We start from the raw sequence: 14,907 nt of genomic DNA, 5'->3' as shown, positions 1-14,907 counted from the left end.
GGACTGGGGGTGGTAGAGTGCAGTGGGGCAGGAGGGGGTCTAGGAGTGGGGGGGCGGATAGGGGAGCCCCGCTGCCCAGGGGGAGGGATAGGGCCGGGGGTCCCCGGGCGAACCCCAGAGGAGGAGGGGGGGATGGGGCCGGGGGTCCAGGGGGGAGCCCCGGAAGGGGGGGGGGGAGGGGAGGGGGTTCCGGGGAATCCCGGCCTGGCTCGGAGCTGCAGCCCCCCCCCCCAGCGCGAGGCTTTGCCCGGTGACGCGCGGCCGACTCGGCCAATGGCGCGCACGGGGCCGGGCTTGCTGCGGTGACGTCGCCGCCGCGGCTCAGCCAATGGTGGGCGCGGGGCGGGGGAGCGAGCCGGGAGTGTCGGAATGCGGCGGCCGCGGGCCCAGGTGGGGGATCGGGGCCGGCTGCGGCTGCTGGGGAGTGGGGGCTGGTGGGGTGAGAAGGGGCTGGGGCCGGGGGCTGTGTGGGGTCGGGGAGTGGGGCGGGGGCTGTGTGGGGCTGGCCATAGGGAGTGGGGCAGGGTTTGGGGCTGTGGGGGTGTTAGGGAGCTGTGTGGTGGGGGGCTATAGGGAGTGGGGGCTGTGTGTGGGGCAGGGGACTGTGTGGGGGTTAGGGGGCAGGGTGGAGGGCTGTGGGGGTGTTAGGCAGCTGTGTGGTGGGGGGCCATAGGGAGTGGGGGCTGTGTGTGGGTTGGGAGTGGGGCAGGGGACTGTGTGGGGGTTAGGGGGCAGGGTGGAGGGCTGTGAGGGTGCTAGGGGGCTGTGTGGTGGTGGGCCATAGGGAGTGGGGGCTGTGTGTGGGTTGGGAGTGGGGCAGGGGACTGTGTGGGGGTTAGGGGGCAGGGTGGAGGGCTGTGGGGGTGCTAGGGGGCTGTGTGGTGGTGGGCCATAGGGAGTGGGGGTTGTGTGTGGGTAGGGAGTGGGGCAGGGCAGGGGGCTGTGTGGTGGTGGGCTATAGGGAGTGGGGGCTGTGTGTGGGTTGGGAGTGGGGCAGGTGGATGTGTGGGGGGTGGGAGTGGGGAAGGGGGCTGTGTGGGAGTTAAGGGGTCAGGGCAGGGGACTGTGTTGGGGTGAGGGGTGAGGTGTGGAGGGTTGTGTGGAGCTCCAGGCAGGTGTAACTTGGGGACAGTCAGAGGTACTGGAATTGGGGCTACTGCCACACCCCCTGGCTTGAAGTGGTTTCCATCACATCCAGGGTTTACAGTTTGGTTTGATGGCTCTCAGCCCCCCCATTGTACAGATTGTTCCTGCACCCCTGGGGACAGTGGTTCCTGTAGGGTAGTTGGAGTGTGGCGAGAGGGTGAGGCCTGCTGTGGGTGTGGGGCGGGAGAGAGGGGGACTAAGGAGGAGGCTGAAGTTCCTCTGTGTAGATCCCGCTCTCCTCCAGTGCACCCCAGTGGGCAGAGTGGAAACATCGTGACAAGCTCGGCTTTGCTTCCTCCTCTTCCAGATTTATAAAATCAATGTGCTGATTGAGTCACTCGTCGCCTCCCTCCAGCGCCTGGCGACTTATTTAGGGGTCTTACCCAGTGCTGTGTCATGGGGCTGAGTAGAGGAGGGTGAGCTTTCCTCTCCCTTAGCAGAGGATGTTGGGGAAGCTGAACAAAAATGTGGGAAGGAGGGTGGCTGAGGGACAAAGAACGATGGTTTTGGGGTTATAGCACTGGACTAGGGCTCACGAGATGTGGGTTTAATTCCTGGTTCTGCCACAGACTCTTGCTGGGACAGTCTCTTGCTATGTGTCTGTACAGCACCTACCACAATGGGGCTCTGCCAGTAGCTTCTAGGGGCTACTGTAATAATCTGCTAGACTGAAATATCTTCCCACAAGCAGTGGGGGGGCACTGAATCATAACCCTGGAGAGCAGACTGCAGGGATCAGTCCTGCCTTGCCTGGGTGCGAATGAACCAGAAATAGATGCAACGTAAGAGCAGGGCTCATCCATCTCTTGTATCCGTTCGCGTGCCAGTTTAGAGCAGGTGCCGCTGTGTCATGCAGGGGTTCTGTTGCTCATCCCACGGCGCTGGAATGTCTGTAGCTGACTGGGGCATGACAATTCTCTCCTGTTTCCCTTGTCTCCTTCCAGGGTTGAACCGAGCTGTCTGGCTCTCTGAAGGGTGGGCCGGGCTCTTTTTGGTCTGACAGCCATGTCCACCTTCAGGCAGGAGAATGTGGAGGACCATTATGAGATGGGAGAAGAGCTGGGCAGGTGAGTGTGCTAACTAGGGCGCATGCTCTGCTGCGGGTGGTGCCGTCTGCTGGCCATAAAGCCAAGAGCCTGACCGCTTATAGTCATTAAATAAACCCATGGCATTTCTTTTGCTGATTCCATTTCTGGTCACTACACCCCGTCTCCATGTTCCCACCCTGCGTGTTCCATCAGGTGTGGGATTCTCTACCACTTGCTGTTTTCAAGTTCTGCTGTGTCTTTCTGCAGAGCCAGCTCTGTTGCAGTGGTGGGTTAAGGGATCTGTTTATATCCCTTATCTACCTCCCAGGGGTGGGTCGGGGGAGGCTTAATTAATATTTAAAACTTGAGCTGGTTGGGAATTTTTTAACACCACTTTGTTTTGGCCAGACAATGTTGATTCACTGAAACAAACTTCTTATGGAATGGGCCAGTTTTGATTATACTTTAGTTGGGAAGGTTTCTCAGGCTCAGGGTGGAGTTTCAACGGAGCGCCAGCCAGCCTGATGGGGGTGGGAGTGGGGGGAGATCTCAATCTCTCCTGCTGGCGTTGTTCCAGTTTGTATAAATAATATTCATTGGGCCAATCAGAGAGACCATATGGTGACAGGCTCTTATACGAGGGCCAAGCGTTTTTGTTCACAATTCACTCCTTTTTTAGTGGACCTGTGGCTCTTTTCCCCATAAGCTCACATCATGTCCCTGTTTGGCTGGGTCTGCCCTGCCTTGGAGAGATCACTGTGGCTTGCTTAGCATTCTTCATCGGTGTCTCAGTCGCTCTGCATGTTTGGGGCACGTTCCTGCTATGAATCATCTTTGCCTCTCGGCAGAAGCTCGGCTGTCTTTAGAACACAGGAAGAGGAGACTGTTGTGTTGCACGCAAACTGGACTTATTCACATTGGCTGCAAAACCAGTGTGTATCTTAGCGGCGCTCCATGTCTTAGCGTAAACAGAAACTCTCCCCGAGTTTTTGGTTTTGTTGATTGAGCTACTGTTTATTGCAGCAGTGTCCAAAAGTCCCACTTGGCGGAGGCCTTTGCTCCAGGTGCTATACAAACCCAGAGGAAGATGAGGCCCCTGTTCCAAAGGGCTTATGGTCTAACACCGTGATAGTCAGACAGAGACTTCTGAGCCGCAAGTGGCTCCTTAATGTGTCTCCTGCGGCTATTTGCAGCATATGATATTAAAACGCTGTGTGATTGGTTAATAATTCAATCAGGGTGCTTTTACTATGTTATTAACCAGTTGTAGTTGCTAAGATAATTCTTGGTCAGTCATTTTGCTGTGAGAATAATCTATCCAAATAGGAAATGAAACAATGAATTCACCCGACTGTTTCTCTTTTGGGTAACGCTGATGGCTAATTTGACTCGTGAACCACTGAGGTCTGCGTATCACTGGAGTGTTGGAGTTTGACTGTGTAGGGGAATGCTTGCTTGTAAACAGTAAAATAAAAGTGGAAAAATCCTTTGTTGGGAACATTTTTGATGATCTTAGGCTTCTTAGAAAACCTTTTCCCACCAGATTAAACTTCTGAATCAGATTGAAGTTGCTGGTGTCCCTTGAAGAAGTCTGCATTCCAAGTCTGAACCATAGAAACAGAGTTAAAGTGGTTCAGTTGTAGCAAGCCCAGAAAATTCTGGTGTGTGTGTGTTTGTGTGTGTGTGTGAGAGAGAATGGCGTTTAAGTTTGGCATTAGACTTCGGCATCTAAACCTAGCTGGTGATTGCATGTTGTTTAAACCAGAGACACCATGGCAATGGTAGATGTTTTTTGGACTGCCTTCAGCGTCCTCCGCTGCTAGCTAAGGCGTGTTGTGTATCGGCATATAGCTCGGGAGTTCCTTAGGGACAGTGTTTTCCTTTTGAGTGCTGTAACCGCACAGGTGGCCCTGTTGGTGTTTAAATAAGAATGGCGCTCGTTAGAACCCTGCATCGGCTCAAAGCGTTTTCCAAGCAATCCTCCTTCCGCGCCTGTAAGGTGGACAGGCCGGGAGTGTTACCTGGGCAGTGGTATTGTGTGGGGCTTTGTGGGTCTGGCCCATGCTGCAGTGCATAAGTGCGTCCTTCTGTTTACTTTGAGATGGTCATCGGTCTTCTCCATTGCCGAGAAGGTGTGCGGGCATAAGAGCTGGCAGTTCTTCAGGTGAGTTCTTCCAGAGGCTGTTAAGGTTACGTTCCTGGGCCTCTTACCCTTTAGTTGGAGTCTCTTTTCAAGTCTGCTGGACCAACCTGCAGCTGTTGCAGTTCTGCCTTCTTGGGATGGGGACGAAAGTTTGTTTCATGGGGTCCTCTAATCCCTGGGCTCCCCAGCCCCCTGGGGAAGGAGTTTTGTGTCACCAACCTCTCCAGCTGAGCAAGGAGTGGCATGGATTCCCCTTGCTCCCTCCTGGTCAGGCAGCTGGAAGGTTGATGACTGTGGCGGTGAAGAGAGATGGATGCAGGGGGGGGATGCAAGATTTTTAAAGGAGGCAAGTGGCTCCCCCTTCCTCTGTGCTTTGGGTTTGACTAATGTGCTCATAAAGGGGTGAGCAGCTTAAAATGAAACAGAGGGTCCTGTGGCACCTTTGAGACTAACAGAAGTATTGGGAGCATAAGCTTTCGTGGGTAAGAACCTCACTTCTTCAGATGTCTTGCATCTGAAGAAGTGAGGTTCTTACCCACAAAAGCTTATGCTCCCAATACTTCTGTTAGTCTCAAAGGTGCCACAGGACCCTCTGTTGCTTTTTACAGATTCAGACTAACACGGCTACCCCTCTGATAGCTTAAAATGAGTGTGCCTATCGATCCCCTGGATTCCTTCTCCAGGGAGCACTAGGGCTTTGCTCTGGCGGTACCTCTCCTTTGGTGTGTGACTGTTTCATCACTTCTCTGTCCTGACAAGGGGTGACCTCCTTATTTCTGCATTTCCTAGAAGACATTGGTTTGTTACACTTCACACTTCATAGCCCACTTCTTCCTCCCCTGCGCAGCGCACTCTAATCCAGCCAGGCTGCTGGATTTTGCTGGTGGGAGTTAAGAGGCTCTTGGTCTGGGAAGCCTTTAGCGTTTGATCAGCTCTGACTGTTTCCTGTCCAAGCACAAGCCTTATATGGAAAGTTCAGGCCTGGCAGGCGCCAGCCAATGAAGCAAGCCTTGATGTCACGGTTTAAAAATGTAAATAACCCTGTTGGAGGGAGATGCTGGCAGTGTGTGTGTGGGGGGGGGGTGGGGTAGGGTGACCAGATGTCCCTATTTTATAGGTACAGTCCAGATATTTGGGGCTTTGTCTTTATATCGGCGCCTATTACTCCCCCACCACCAGTCCTGATTTTTCACACTTGCTATGTGGTCACCCTAAAGCAGGGGCAGTTAATTTTGATCCTCCCAGGAAGAGGAAGAAATGTACCTACATCTGGGCGTGTAACTTCCAGAGGCGGTATGGTTTTGTGGGTCTGGATTCCCTGGGTTCTGTTTTTTTGACTCTGTCGCCAACCCCCTGCGTGTCAGTAACGTAACCTCCCAGAGCCTCAATTTTTCCTGCTTGTAAAATGGGGGCGTCGCTGACATAGACCACGGGGAGGGGGGGAGCACATGTTCTAAATTAGTATTCACAAAGCACTTGCAAATCTAAAGAGCTCTGTAAGCGCCGAGCATTGCTGTCTGGGTCAGTTGCACAGGCGTGCTTCTCCCCAAATGCGCCTCACGGTGAAATTGACATCTCGGGGTGCTCCGCAATGGTGGTTGGACCTCTTGAGCCGCTGGATTCGTGGGTCTGAAGGCCGAAAGGGACCATGGTGATCGTCAGGCCACGGGAACTGCCTGATTCCAGCACTGAGCCCTGTATCTTGTGGTTATGTATCAGCAGGATATTGCACAAATGTCTAAGCAGCATAATCACGCCGTTGCCATGATATGCTTCCTGATACCTGGGTAGATGAATACGTTTCAAGGAAGGGCTAGAGATCTGTTTGAATCAGAGCAGCATCTGCAGTGACGTACTTGGGATAAAACCAGCATGAGCCATCAATCCAAATGCTCTAGGACAGGAGTAGGCAAACTACGGCCTGGGGGGGCCGCATCCCCTCAAGATCTGGTTCTCAAGTTCCTGCCTCCCTCCCCGCGTGTGCCGTGGCTCTGCGTGGCTCCCGGAAGCAGCGGCATGTCCCCCCCTCCGCTTCCTACGTGTAGGGGCGGCAAAGGGGCTCTGCATGCTTCCCCTGCCCCAAGCGCCACGCCCACAGCTCCTATTGATGGAACCGTGGCCAATGGGAGCTGCAGGTGCAGCGCCTGCAGGCGGGGCAGGGCGCAGAGCCACCTGGCTGCGCCTCCGTGTAGGAGCCGGAGGGGGAACATGCCATTGCTTCCGGGAGCAACTTGAGGCAAGCGCCGCCTTGAACCTGCACCCCCGACTCCCTTCTGCTCCCCAGCCCTGATCCCCCTCCCGTCCTCCAAACCCCTCGGTACCAACCCGGAGCACCCTCCTGCACCTCCTACCCTTCATCCCCAGCCCCAATCCAGAGTTCACACCCCAGCCGGAGCCATCACCCCCTCCCTCCCTGCATCCCAACCCCCAATTTCGTGAGCAGTCATGGCCCACCACACAATTTCCATACCCAGATGTGGCCCTTGGGCTTTGCTCACCCCTGCTCTAGGATGTTAACTGAACTCTATCTGCAGCCAGGAGGGGAAGTCTCTTCCTTCCTTCTCTCATCCTACCCAGCACAGTGGCATGTAGCGGCGGTATCGGTTTATTCCAATCCTGCCTCTGATGCATCCCAGACTGACAACCACAGGGGATGAGCTGGGCTATTGATCTGTCCTGGCTTGGCAGCAATTCGGTCTGTTTGTATGCCACAGGCGGTTGAAGTGTGCTCTCCAAGAAAGGGGCTTTTATTCTGCTTGGTGCTCAGCTTTCAGTGTCCATGATACCCCAATCCCTCAGTCGGCCAAGTGGTGCATGGAGAAGGCAGACGCTTAGACCTAGAGTCGAGTGGAAGGGCTTTACCTGCTGCCCGTGGAAGTACTGTGGCTCCCAGCGGGTTTGTAAGGAGTTGCACCCTTCTCAGTAAGGAAACGCACCAATGGGAGGTCTCTTTTGACTCCGAGCATTGCTGGCTGTAGCTACCCCGACTCCTCCAGGCAGGTGCCAATGAGGAGACGTCTTATTAACTGATGCGTCCTTTTTCCCCCCATGCAGCGGCCAGTTCGCCATCGTGCGGAAGTGCCGGGAGAAGAAAAGCGGCCTGGAGTATGCGGCTAAGTTCATCAAGAAGCGGCGCCTGTCGTCCAGCCGGCGGGGCGTGAGCCGGGAGGAGATCGAGAGGGAGGTGGACATCCTGCGGGAGATCCAGCACCCCAACATCATCACGCTCCACGACATCTTCGAGAACAAGACGGACGTGGTGCTGATCCTGGAGCTGGTCTCGGGGGGCGAGCTCTTTGACTTCCTGGCCGAGAAGGAGTCCCTGACGGAGGAAGAGGCCACACAGTTCCTCAAACAGATCCTGGATGGGGTCCACTACTTGCATTCCAAGCGCATAGCGCACTTCGACCTGAAGGTAATTTTCGGCCTATGTTGCCCAGGGCCCTGGCCTGCTAGACGCAGCGGAGTCAAGGTATGGGCAGACCCGTTGACTGTGAGGCCAGCTCCATCTTGTGCGGTGATCTCATTAGATCTTCTCAGCTCAATGAGATCAAAGCTGGTGGATACCGGGTGGCAGATCTCCAAGGGCTGCTGCGGGAAGCCGTTCGTGGTCCAGTAGTTGGCGCTCCTTTTTCTTGGGTGTGGTGTGGTGCTGCAAGGGATAAATGAGGTGCTTTTATCTCTCACTTGGAACCAATTGCTTGGTCTGTCTCCACTTCCCAAGCCCTCTGAACCCGAACATACAGGCTGAATTCTGCTCTCGTTTGCACTGGTGCCAATCCATTTACTCTGGGGGCTGGTCCACACTCACCCCCCAGTTCGAACTAAGATACGCAACTTCAGCTACGTGAATAACGTAGCTGAAGTCGAAGTACCTTAGTTCGAACTACAAAGTACTTACCACGGGTCCACACGCAGCAGGCAGGGTCCCCTGTTGACTCCGCGTACTCCTCTCGCGGAGCAGGAGTACCGGCGTCGACGGTGAGCACTTCCGGGATCGATTTATCGCGTCTAGACAAGACGCGATAAATCGATCCCAGAAGATCGATTGCTTACCGCCGAACCCGGAGGGAAGTATAGACGTACCCTGGGTGTTTGCTTGCGTGTCCTTGATCAGACTCTGGCCTGTCGCTTTGAGTCAAACCAAAGCGCGTAAGCACAGATGCAAAGGACCGAATCCAGATCGGACACCCTGTGCTTCACATAGGCAGGTGAAGCTGGGAGAGGCGGTGAAGGGCTCTTGAGAGACAGTAAACACAACCACAGTAGCGAAATACACACAGCGCTTGCGTAAAGCCACTGACTGAGGCTTCTCCTTGGCATTCTGGGTGGATGTTTGAAATAGCCACGTCGAAATGGCCCCATACCAGCGCTGCTTAGTCTTTACTTCCTGACGCGTGCATTTCTAACTCCTCTTGGCAGCGGCTGCGGGAGAGCGAGCTGGAATCTGTGCTGTTTCACAAGGCAGCATCAAAGCAGTTGTCAGTGGCGCGCTAACCACAGGGTCTCCGTTACTGATGCGTCAGGAAGGAGCTTGCCTTTCAGATCCCAGGCAGAGTCTGCAGGGCTGGCAGCTTGGAAAGCCGGGTTCTGAGCAGAGATGACTGACTATGCTAAATTAATTTGATCCAAGCTAGGTCGATTTACAGCTGCGGGGGTTCATGTCCGTGCTATGCCCCCTCTGTTGGCTGTCACGCACTTAGCAGGAGCACTTCCACTGACTTAACTATGTGGTGCACTGACCTCTGGAGCCCCACCCCTGCCCTGGGGCTGACAACCTGAGCTCTCGGCCGGAGCCCCCAGCCCCGCCATGTGGGGCTCTCGGCCGGAGCCCCCAGCCTCGGCACCGCCATGTGGGGCTGTTGGCCGGAGCCCCCAGCCCTGCCATCAACGTAAGCTGCCTTACGTTGACCTAACTCTGTCGTATAGAGTTAGGCGAAGCCTGGGAAGGGGGGGAAGGAGGATAGGGAATCACAGGATGTCTCTTTCCAGTATAGACTTTCACTCAAAGGTACAGGGATCTTAGTGAGCGTTGCTGGAAGCCAGTATGAAAAAGCCCTGCTGCTTTTGCTTCTCTCCAGCCCGAGAACATCATGCTGTTGGACAAGAACGTGCCAAACCCCCGCATCAAACTCATCGACTTCGGCATCGCTCACAAAATCGAAGCGGGGACTGAGTTCAAAAACATCTTTGGGACCCCGGAGTTTGTAGGTAAGAGGGAAGTGGGGCAGTGGCAGCTGTGTGTTCTGGAGGCTTGTTTGAATCTGGGAAAGATGCCCTGTGACTTTGCAGTGAAGGAGAGCTGGGGGAGGGTGGAAGCAGTATTCCTGCATGGTGCCCCTGTGTATCAGAGCCCACAACAGCCTCCCTTCGCTCTATCAGTTGTGTATCCAGGACCTCCCTGAGTCTGAGGAAGCCACCAGTGCAGCCCTGGACTGGGTGAGATTTGGGTACCCTTGCTACAACTCTTCGACATCCCCAGGAGAAAAGTATCCCCAAAGCTCTGGCTAAGTCCAGTTGCGTGAGGGTTTGAGTCGTTGCATGAGATGCCCAAAGCTGCTTGCAATGGATTCTCCCTGCAGCATAACTCTCTCTCTCTCTCTCTCTCTCTCTCCTTCTAAAGCCCCTGAAATAGTGAACTACGAGCCCCTGGGGCTGGAGGCTGACATGTGGTGAGTATGCCATGACTCTCCATCATAACCACAGGCCCGTTGTAGAACAGCTGCTGATGTGGGTGGTTTCGGCCCAGTTCTTAGTGGGCAAGTGTTTGCACCCTCTCTGTGGTAGATACCAGCTGGCAGCTTCCTGACAGAGGCCAAGAATTAAATGCACCTGGGGATTGAACTGTCGTCTTGTTTCTGGAGTGGAGTCCCTCTAAGCCAGGGTTGAGGGGTGCTGGGCTGGTTGGGCAGTGTGAGGGAAGCGGCCCATGCCAGCTTATACGCTAGCCAGCGTACCCATATGCTATCTTGGCCCATACACTAGCTTGCAGTGCTAATATGCATGTGGCACGTTCTTGTAGGTAAATAGGTTGCTTCAGTCTGCGGGGCTGTCAGCCTGGCACTGGCAATCAGCCCGGGAGGAGGGAATTCTGCATCCGTGGGGCTTGTTTCTGTCCCTTGGTTGTCTCCCGTAGGCAGGCAGTGTTCTGGCTGGGGTCTGCTGACCCCGTTGCTGTCTGCTCAGTGTCATAGAATCTCAGGGTTGGAAGGGACCTCAGGAGGTCATCTAGTCCAACCCCCTGCTCAAAGCAGGACCAACCCCAACTAAATCATCCCAGCCAGGGCTTTGTCAAGCCTGACCATCTAATTCCCTCCTTTTATATCTTTTTGTCCCTCACTCCTGTTCCTGTGTTTCATCTGTTGTTTCCTGGTTCTGTGGTACCCCTCTCGCTGAAGGGGGCAGGCCTTTAATTCCTGGTGGGCCCCAGCAATCTGACTTTCAGACAGGCTGGTCTCTTTGAATGCTGCTAAATCTAGCTCTGGGGTGGGGGGGTGTTGGGTATGGGGGCAGGGCTCGGGATACGCCTGTAATTGCTGAAGGCTGAGTGGGATTTGGATGATTTGCACATCCTGGAAGCTTCTAATGAAATAACCCAACCCGGGATTCCCTGACCTGAGCTTTGATCCTTAACTCGGGCAGCTCCGAGACATGAACAGGGAACCTTGTCCTAGACCTAGAAAGCGTCTGTGCTCGGGGAAAGCTGGCTGCAGGGTGGACCGATCTGTCACGAACATGTGCCCTCCGCTGGAAAATCTAAAAGACTTAAGGCTGGAGTGAGGAAAGACCTGACTAAAAACTGATCTACAATGCAGTGATCTTATGTCCTCTCCTTCTCTCCTAGGAGCATCGGGGTCATCACATACATTCTGTGAGTATAAGGACAATTATTCTTCTCCCTGGATAAGAATATGTTCTTCTGTGCTTGAGGAGACAGTGTTGTCAAAGGCTGGGATTCAGGAGTCCTGGGTCCTACTCCTAGCTCTGCCACTGAGTCACTGCCTGACCTGGGGCAAGTCCTTTTTTCCCCCCTCTGTGACCCAGGTCAGGGGAACCGAAGTAATGTTAGTGCTGGTGTTTGGGAGTGAGCGGCAGGGCTTGACGCTGTTAGCACAGAGCGGTGTCTGATGGTAACTGTCTGATCTCGCCGTGCAGTCTCAGTGGTGCCTCTCCGTTCTTGGGCGAAACGAAGCAGGAGACCCTGACGAACATCTCCGCCGTGAACTACGACTTCGACGAGGAGTATTTCAGCAACACCAGCGAGCTGGCCAAGGACTTCATCCGGCGCCTGCTCGTCAAAGATCCCAAGTACGAGACCGGTCGGTTGAAACGAACCGCGGGGAGCGAGGTGTGGGGACTGTCTGCTGGGTGCCCAGCACTGCCCCCTGCCAGCAGCCTCCAAAAGCCCCCAGCCTCCCTCTTGCTGCCGTGGTGCAGTGGAAGAGCTTGGCTAACTATGTCTTAGACCATAAGTCAGCCAGAAGTGCTGTTTTCTCACGTCCTTAGCCTCTGACAGCTCTTATCTGCCGTCAACAGGGTCCAGTCTCGCACAATATCCTCAAAGCAAAAATATGTACCGCTCCAGGTGTGCGGGTTTAATGGGAGCCGTTGGCCTGGCTCTCGTCTCTCCCGGACGATAGTCTGTTACCAGACTGCCGTTGCAGTATCTCTGGAAGCCAGCTCCTCTCTAACGGGGATCCTGCACTTAGCAGAGAAGCTAGCTCGCCTGGGGCAGCGGTTGGGTCCGCAAGGCAGGAAGGCAAATAATTACAGTACAGCGTGTGTTGAGTCAGCTGATTTGACGGCTGGTGCTTGGTGGAATTAAAGCAGAGACTGAGAATAACTGGTCCAGCTCTCTGCGTGCGGGTTTCATCTGAAAACTAGTGACCCAAGTGGGCCAAAAGCTCAGTCCAGCTGCTGTAGTCTAATGCCCAGGCCTAATGTCGTTGCAGGAAGCGAATGACAATTGCCCAGAGCCTGGAGCATCCCTGGATTAAGGTAAAAAATCCATAAATTCTTGTGGCCTGGCTCTGTTTCCCAAAGATACCGAACAGCCCAACTCCCACGGATGGGAACAGCGTGCACTCAGCCCCTCTGGAGAATCCGGCATCTAAAAATTGCTCTTTAAATTGCACTTGGTATCCCCCTTTAAGCAAGAGGTGGTTGCTTCTCATTCACTCCGCCAGCCTGGAGAGGTCTAGCAGCTGTGATGACTTGGTCTAGAGGGAGCTGATTCCTCACCAACCTTGAAGCAGGGGTGGGGACAAAACAATCTGGAATTCTCTACAGGCAGGGGAGTGTGGGACCGGTGGCCATGTCTCCATCAATATTGGCTTGCACCGTGGAGGTAGGGGAACCGCACTGCGTGCAGGCTGGCTCTGAACCATGCACGAAGCGTAGGGTGTGAATGCAACTGCCGGGCTTGCTGTTGGCCTGCACTGCTACAGACTAGGGACCGAGTGGCTAGGCAGCAGTTCTGCAGAAAAGGACCTAAGGGTTACAGTGGATGAGAAGCTGGATATGAGTAGACAGTGTGCCCTTGTTGCCAAGAAGGCTAATGGCATTTTGGGCTGTATTAGTAGGAGCATTGAGGTGAGGCCTCACCTGGAGTACTGTGTCCAGTTTTGGGCCCCACGCTAAAAGAGGGATGTGGAAAAATTGGAAAGAGTCCAGTGGAGGGCAACAAAAATGATTAGGGGGCTGGAGCACATGACTTATGAGGAGAGGCTGAGGGAACTGGGATTATTTAGTCTGCAGAAGAGAAGAATGAGGGGGGATTTGATAGTTGCTTTCAACGACCTGAAAGGGGGTTCCAAAGAGGATGGATCTAGACTGTTCTCAGTGGTACCAGATGACAGAGCAATGGTCTCAAGTTGCAGTGTGGGAGGTCTAGGGTGGGTATTAGGAAAAACTTTTTCACTAGGAGGGTGATGAAGCACTGGAATGGGTTCCCTAGGGAGGTGATGGAATCTCCTTCCTTATTGGTTTTTAAGGTCAGGCTTGACAAAGCCCTGGCTGGGATGCTTTAGTTGGGGTTGGCCCTGCTTTGAGCAGGGGGTTGGACTAGATGACCTCCTGAGGTCCCTTCCAACCCTGAGATTCTAGGATTTTATGAAATGCACAGCCTGGGGGTGGGAGGGGAGAATCATTGACCCTGGACGGTACCCGAGAACTGAGTTTTCCCTTCTCCTCCTTGCAGGTGATCAAGAGGAGGAACGTCCGCAACGAAGACAACGGCAAGAAGCCGGAGAGGCGGCGTCTCAAGACCACTCGGCTCAAGGAGTACACCATCAAGTCCCACTCCAGCATGCCCCCCAACAACACCTACATCAACTTCGAGCGCTTCTCCAAGGTGCTGGAGGAGGTGGCTGCCGCTGAGGAGAGCCTCCGGGAGATGGAGAGGAACAAGAAGTCCTTCCGGGAGGACATCGAAGCCTTGCGCTCCATCTACGAGGAGAAGGAGTCCTGGTACAAGGAGGAGAATGAGAGCATCCGCCAAGACCTGCGCCAGATCCGGCAGGAGCTGCAGAAGACAGAGGCCCTGAAAAAGCAGACCCAGGAGGAGACCAAGAGCACCCTGCTGGTGGCCAACGGACTCAAGCGACGCTACCGGAAGCTGGAGAACCGCTATGAGGCTCTGGCCAAGCAGGTGGCCTCGGAGATGAAGTTCGTGCAGGAGCTGGTGTGGTCAATGGAGCAGGAGAAGCTGCAGGGTGGAGAGGGGGACTGCAGCATCCGCTAGCCTTCATCCTCTGAGCTTGTGGGGCTGGGGAGGAGGACCCGGTGGTGGGGAGAATACCTTTGCCATGGCCGGTATGGGGGAGACACCCAATCTGTGCCCACTTGAGCGTCATCTATTCACTAGGAGCCCGAGAGGCTCGGCCTTAATGGCATAAAACCGGAGTAGACTGCAGCAGCGTTTAGTATACAGGTATGACAGCCTGGACACTGCAACTCCCATCATGCAATGCTTCTGATCCAAACTGCAGTCTGCTGAGCCCACTGCATGCTGGGACCTGTAGTCTTCCCCCAATTGCCCCACCATATTAAAGTAGAAGGCTGCCCTATTTATGGGCTGGTCTCCGGCCAGCCCCCTGTTTTGAGGGTATATTGGCAATGGCCGCTTTTAATTACTTGCGAGTGGGCCCAGTCCTTGTCCAAGGACTTGGGCTGTTTTTTACTCTGAAATTAATGAAATCACTTGCTGATCATTCTTAATGTTCCATCTCTTCCCCGCTGCCTCTGACCACCAGCAGTGAAGCTGTGACTTGTTTTCTAACTCCCTTCAGCCATGGCTGTGACCATCCTGACCTGGGTACTGTAGCTGCTTGGACTTCTAGAGCATCCTGGCAGCGGGAGCTGCTCTTGCAAGTTCATAAGGCTCTTGCCTGTCTGGGGAGAGAGACCAGCAGGTGTTCCCAGATAAACTAGTTCCGTAGGGCAGAGCTGAACGGCTCAGGGGGGGGCCTTGATCTGTGCATTGATAGCTCCTGACACGTTTGGAGAGCAAAGAGCCAAACCCTTTGGAAAAGGCTTCTAACTGGCCAGTCCGTAACCTGGCTGTCAAGCTCTCCTGACCTGGGCCACTTG

The 14,907-nt window shown here is 54.5% G+C and overlaps 1 protein-coding gene across 1 annotated transcript; it reads left to right on the top strand.

The window, feature by feature from the left end:
- Positions 1–340: 340 nt before the first annotated feature.
- Positions 341–14,907, top strand: DAPK3 (death associated protein kinase 3). The gene is made up of 9 exons (XM_054013443.1): positions 341–390; positions 2,091–2,213; positions 7,372–7,732; positions 9,399–9,528; positions 9,941–9,989; positions 11,162–11,188; positions 11,473–11,625; positions 12,270–12,315; positions 13,517–14,907. The coding sequence occupies exons 2-9, from the start codon at positions 2,152–2,154 to the stop codon at positions 14,057–14,059; spliced, it is 1,371 nt and encodes a 456-aa protein (XP_053869418.1). The 5' UTR covers positions 341–390; positions 2,091–2,151; the 3' UTR covers positions 14,060–14,907.

Source organism: Malaclemys terrapin, chromosome 24 (genome assembly GCF_027887155.1).
Source record: "Malaclemys terrapin pileata isolate rMalTer1 chromosome 24, rMalTer1.hap1, whole genome shotgun sequence".
Classification (NCBI taxonomy): domain Eukaryota; kingdom Metazoa; phylum Chordata; order Testudines; family Emydidae; genus Malaclemys; species Malaclemys terrapin.
The sequence above is the reverse complement of the archived record's forward strand: the minus strand, read 5'-3'. Positions and strand labels throughout refer to the sequence as shown.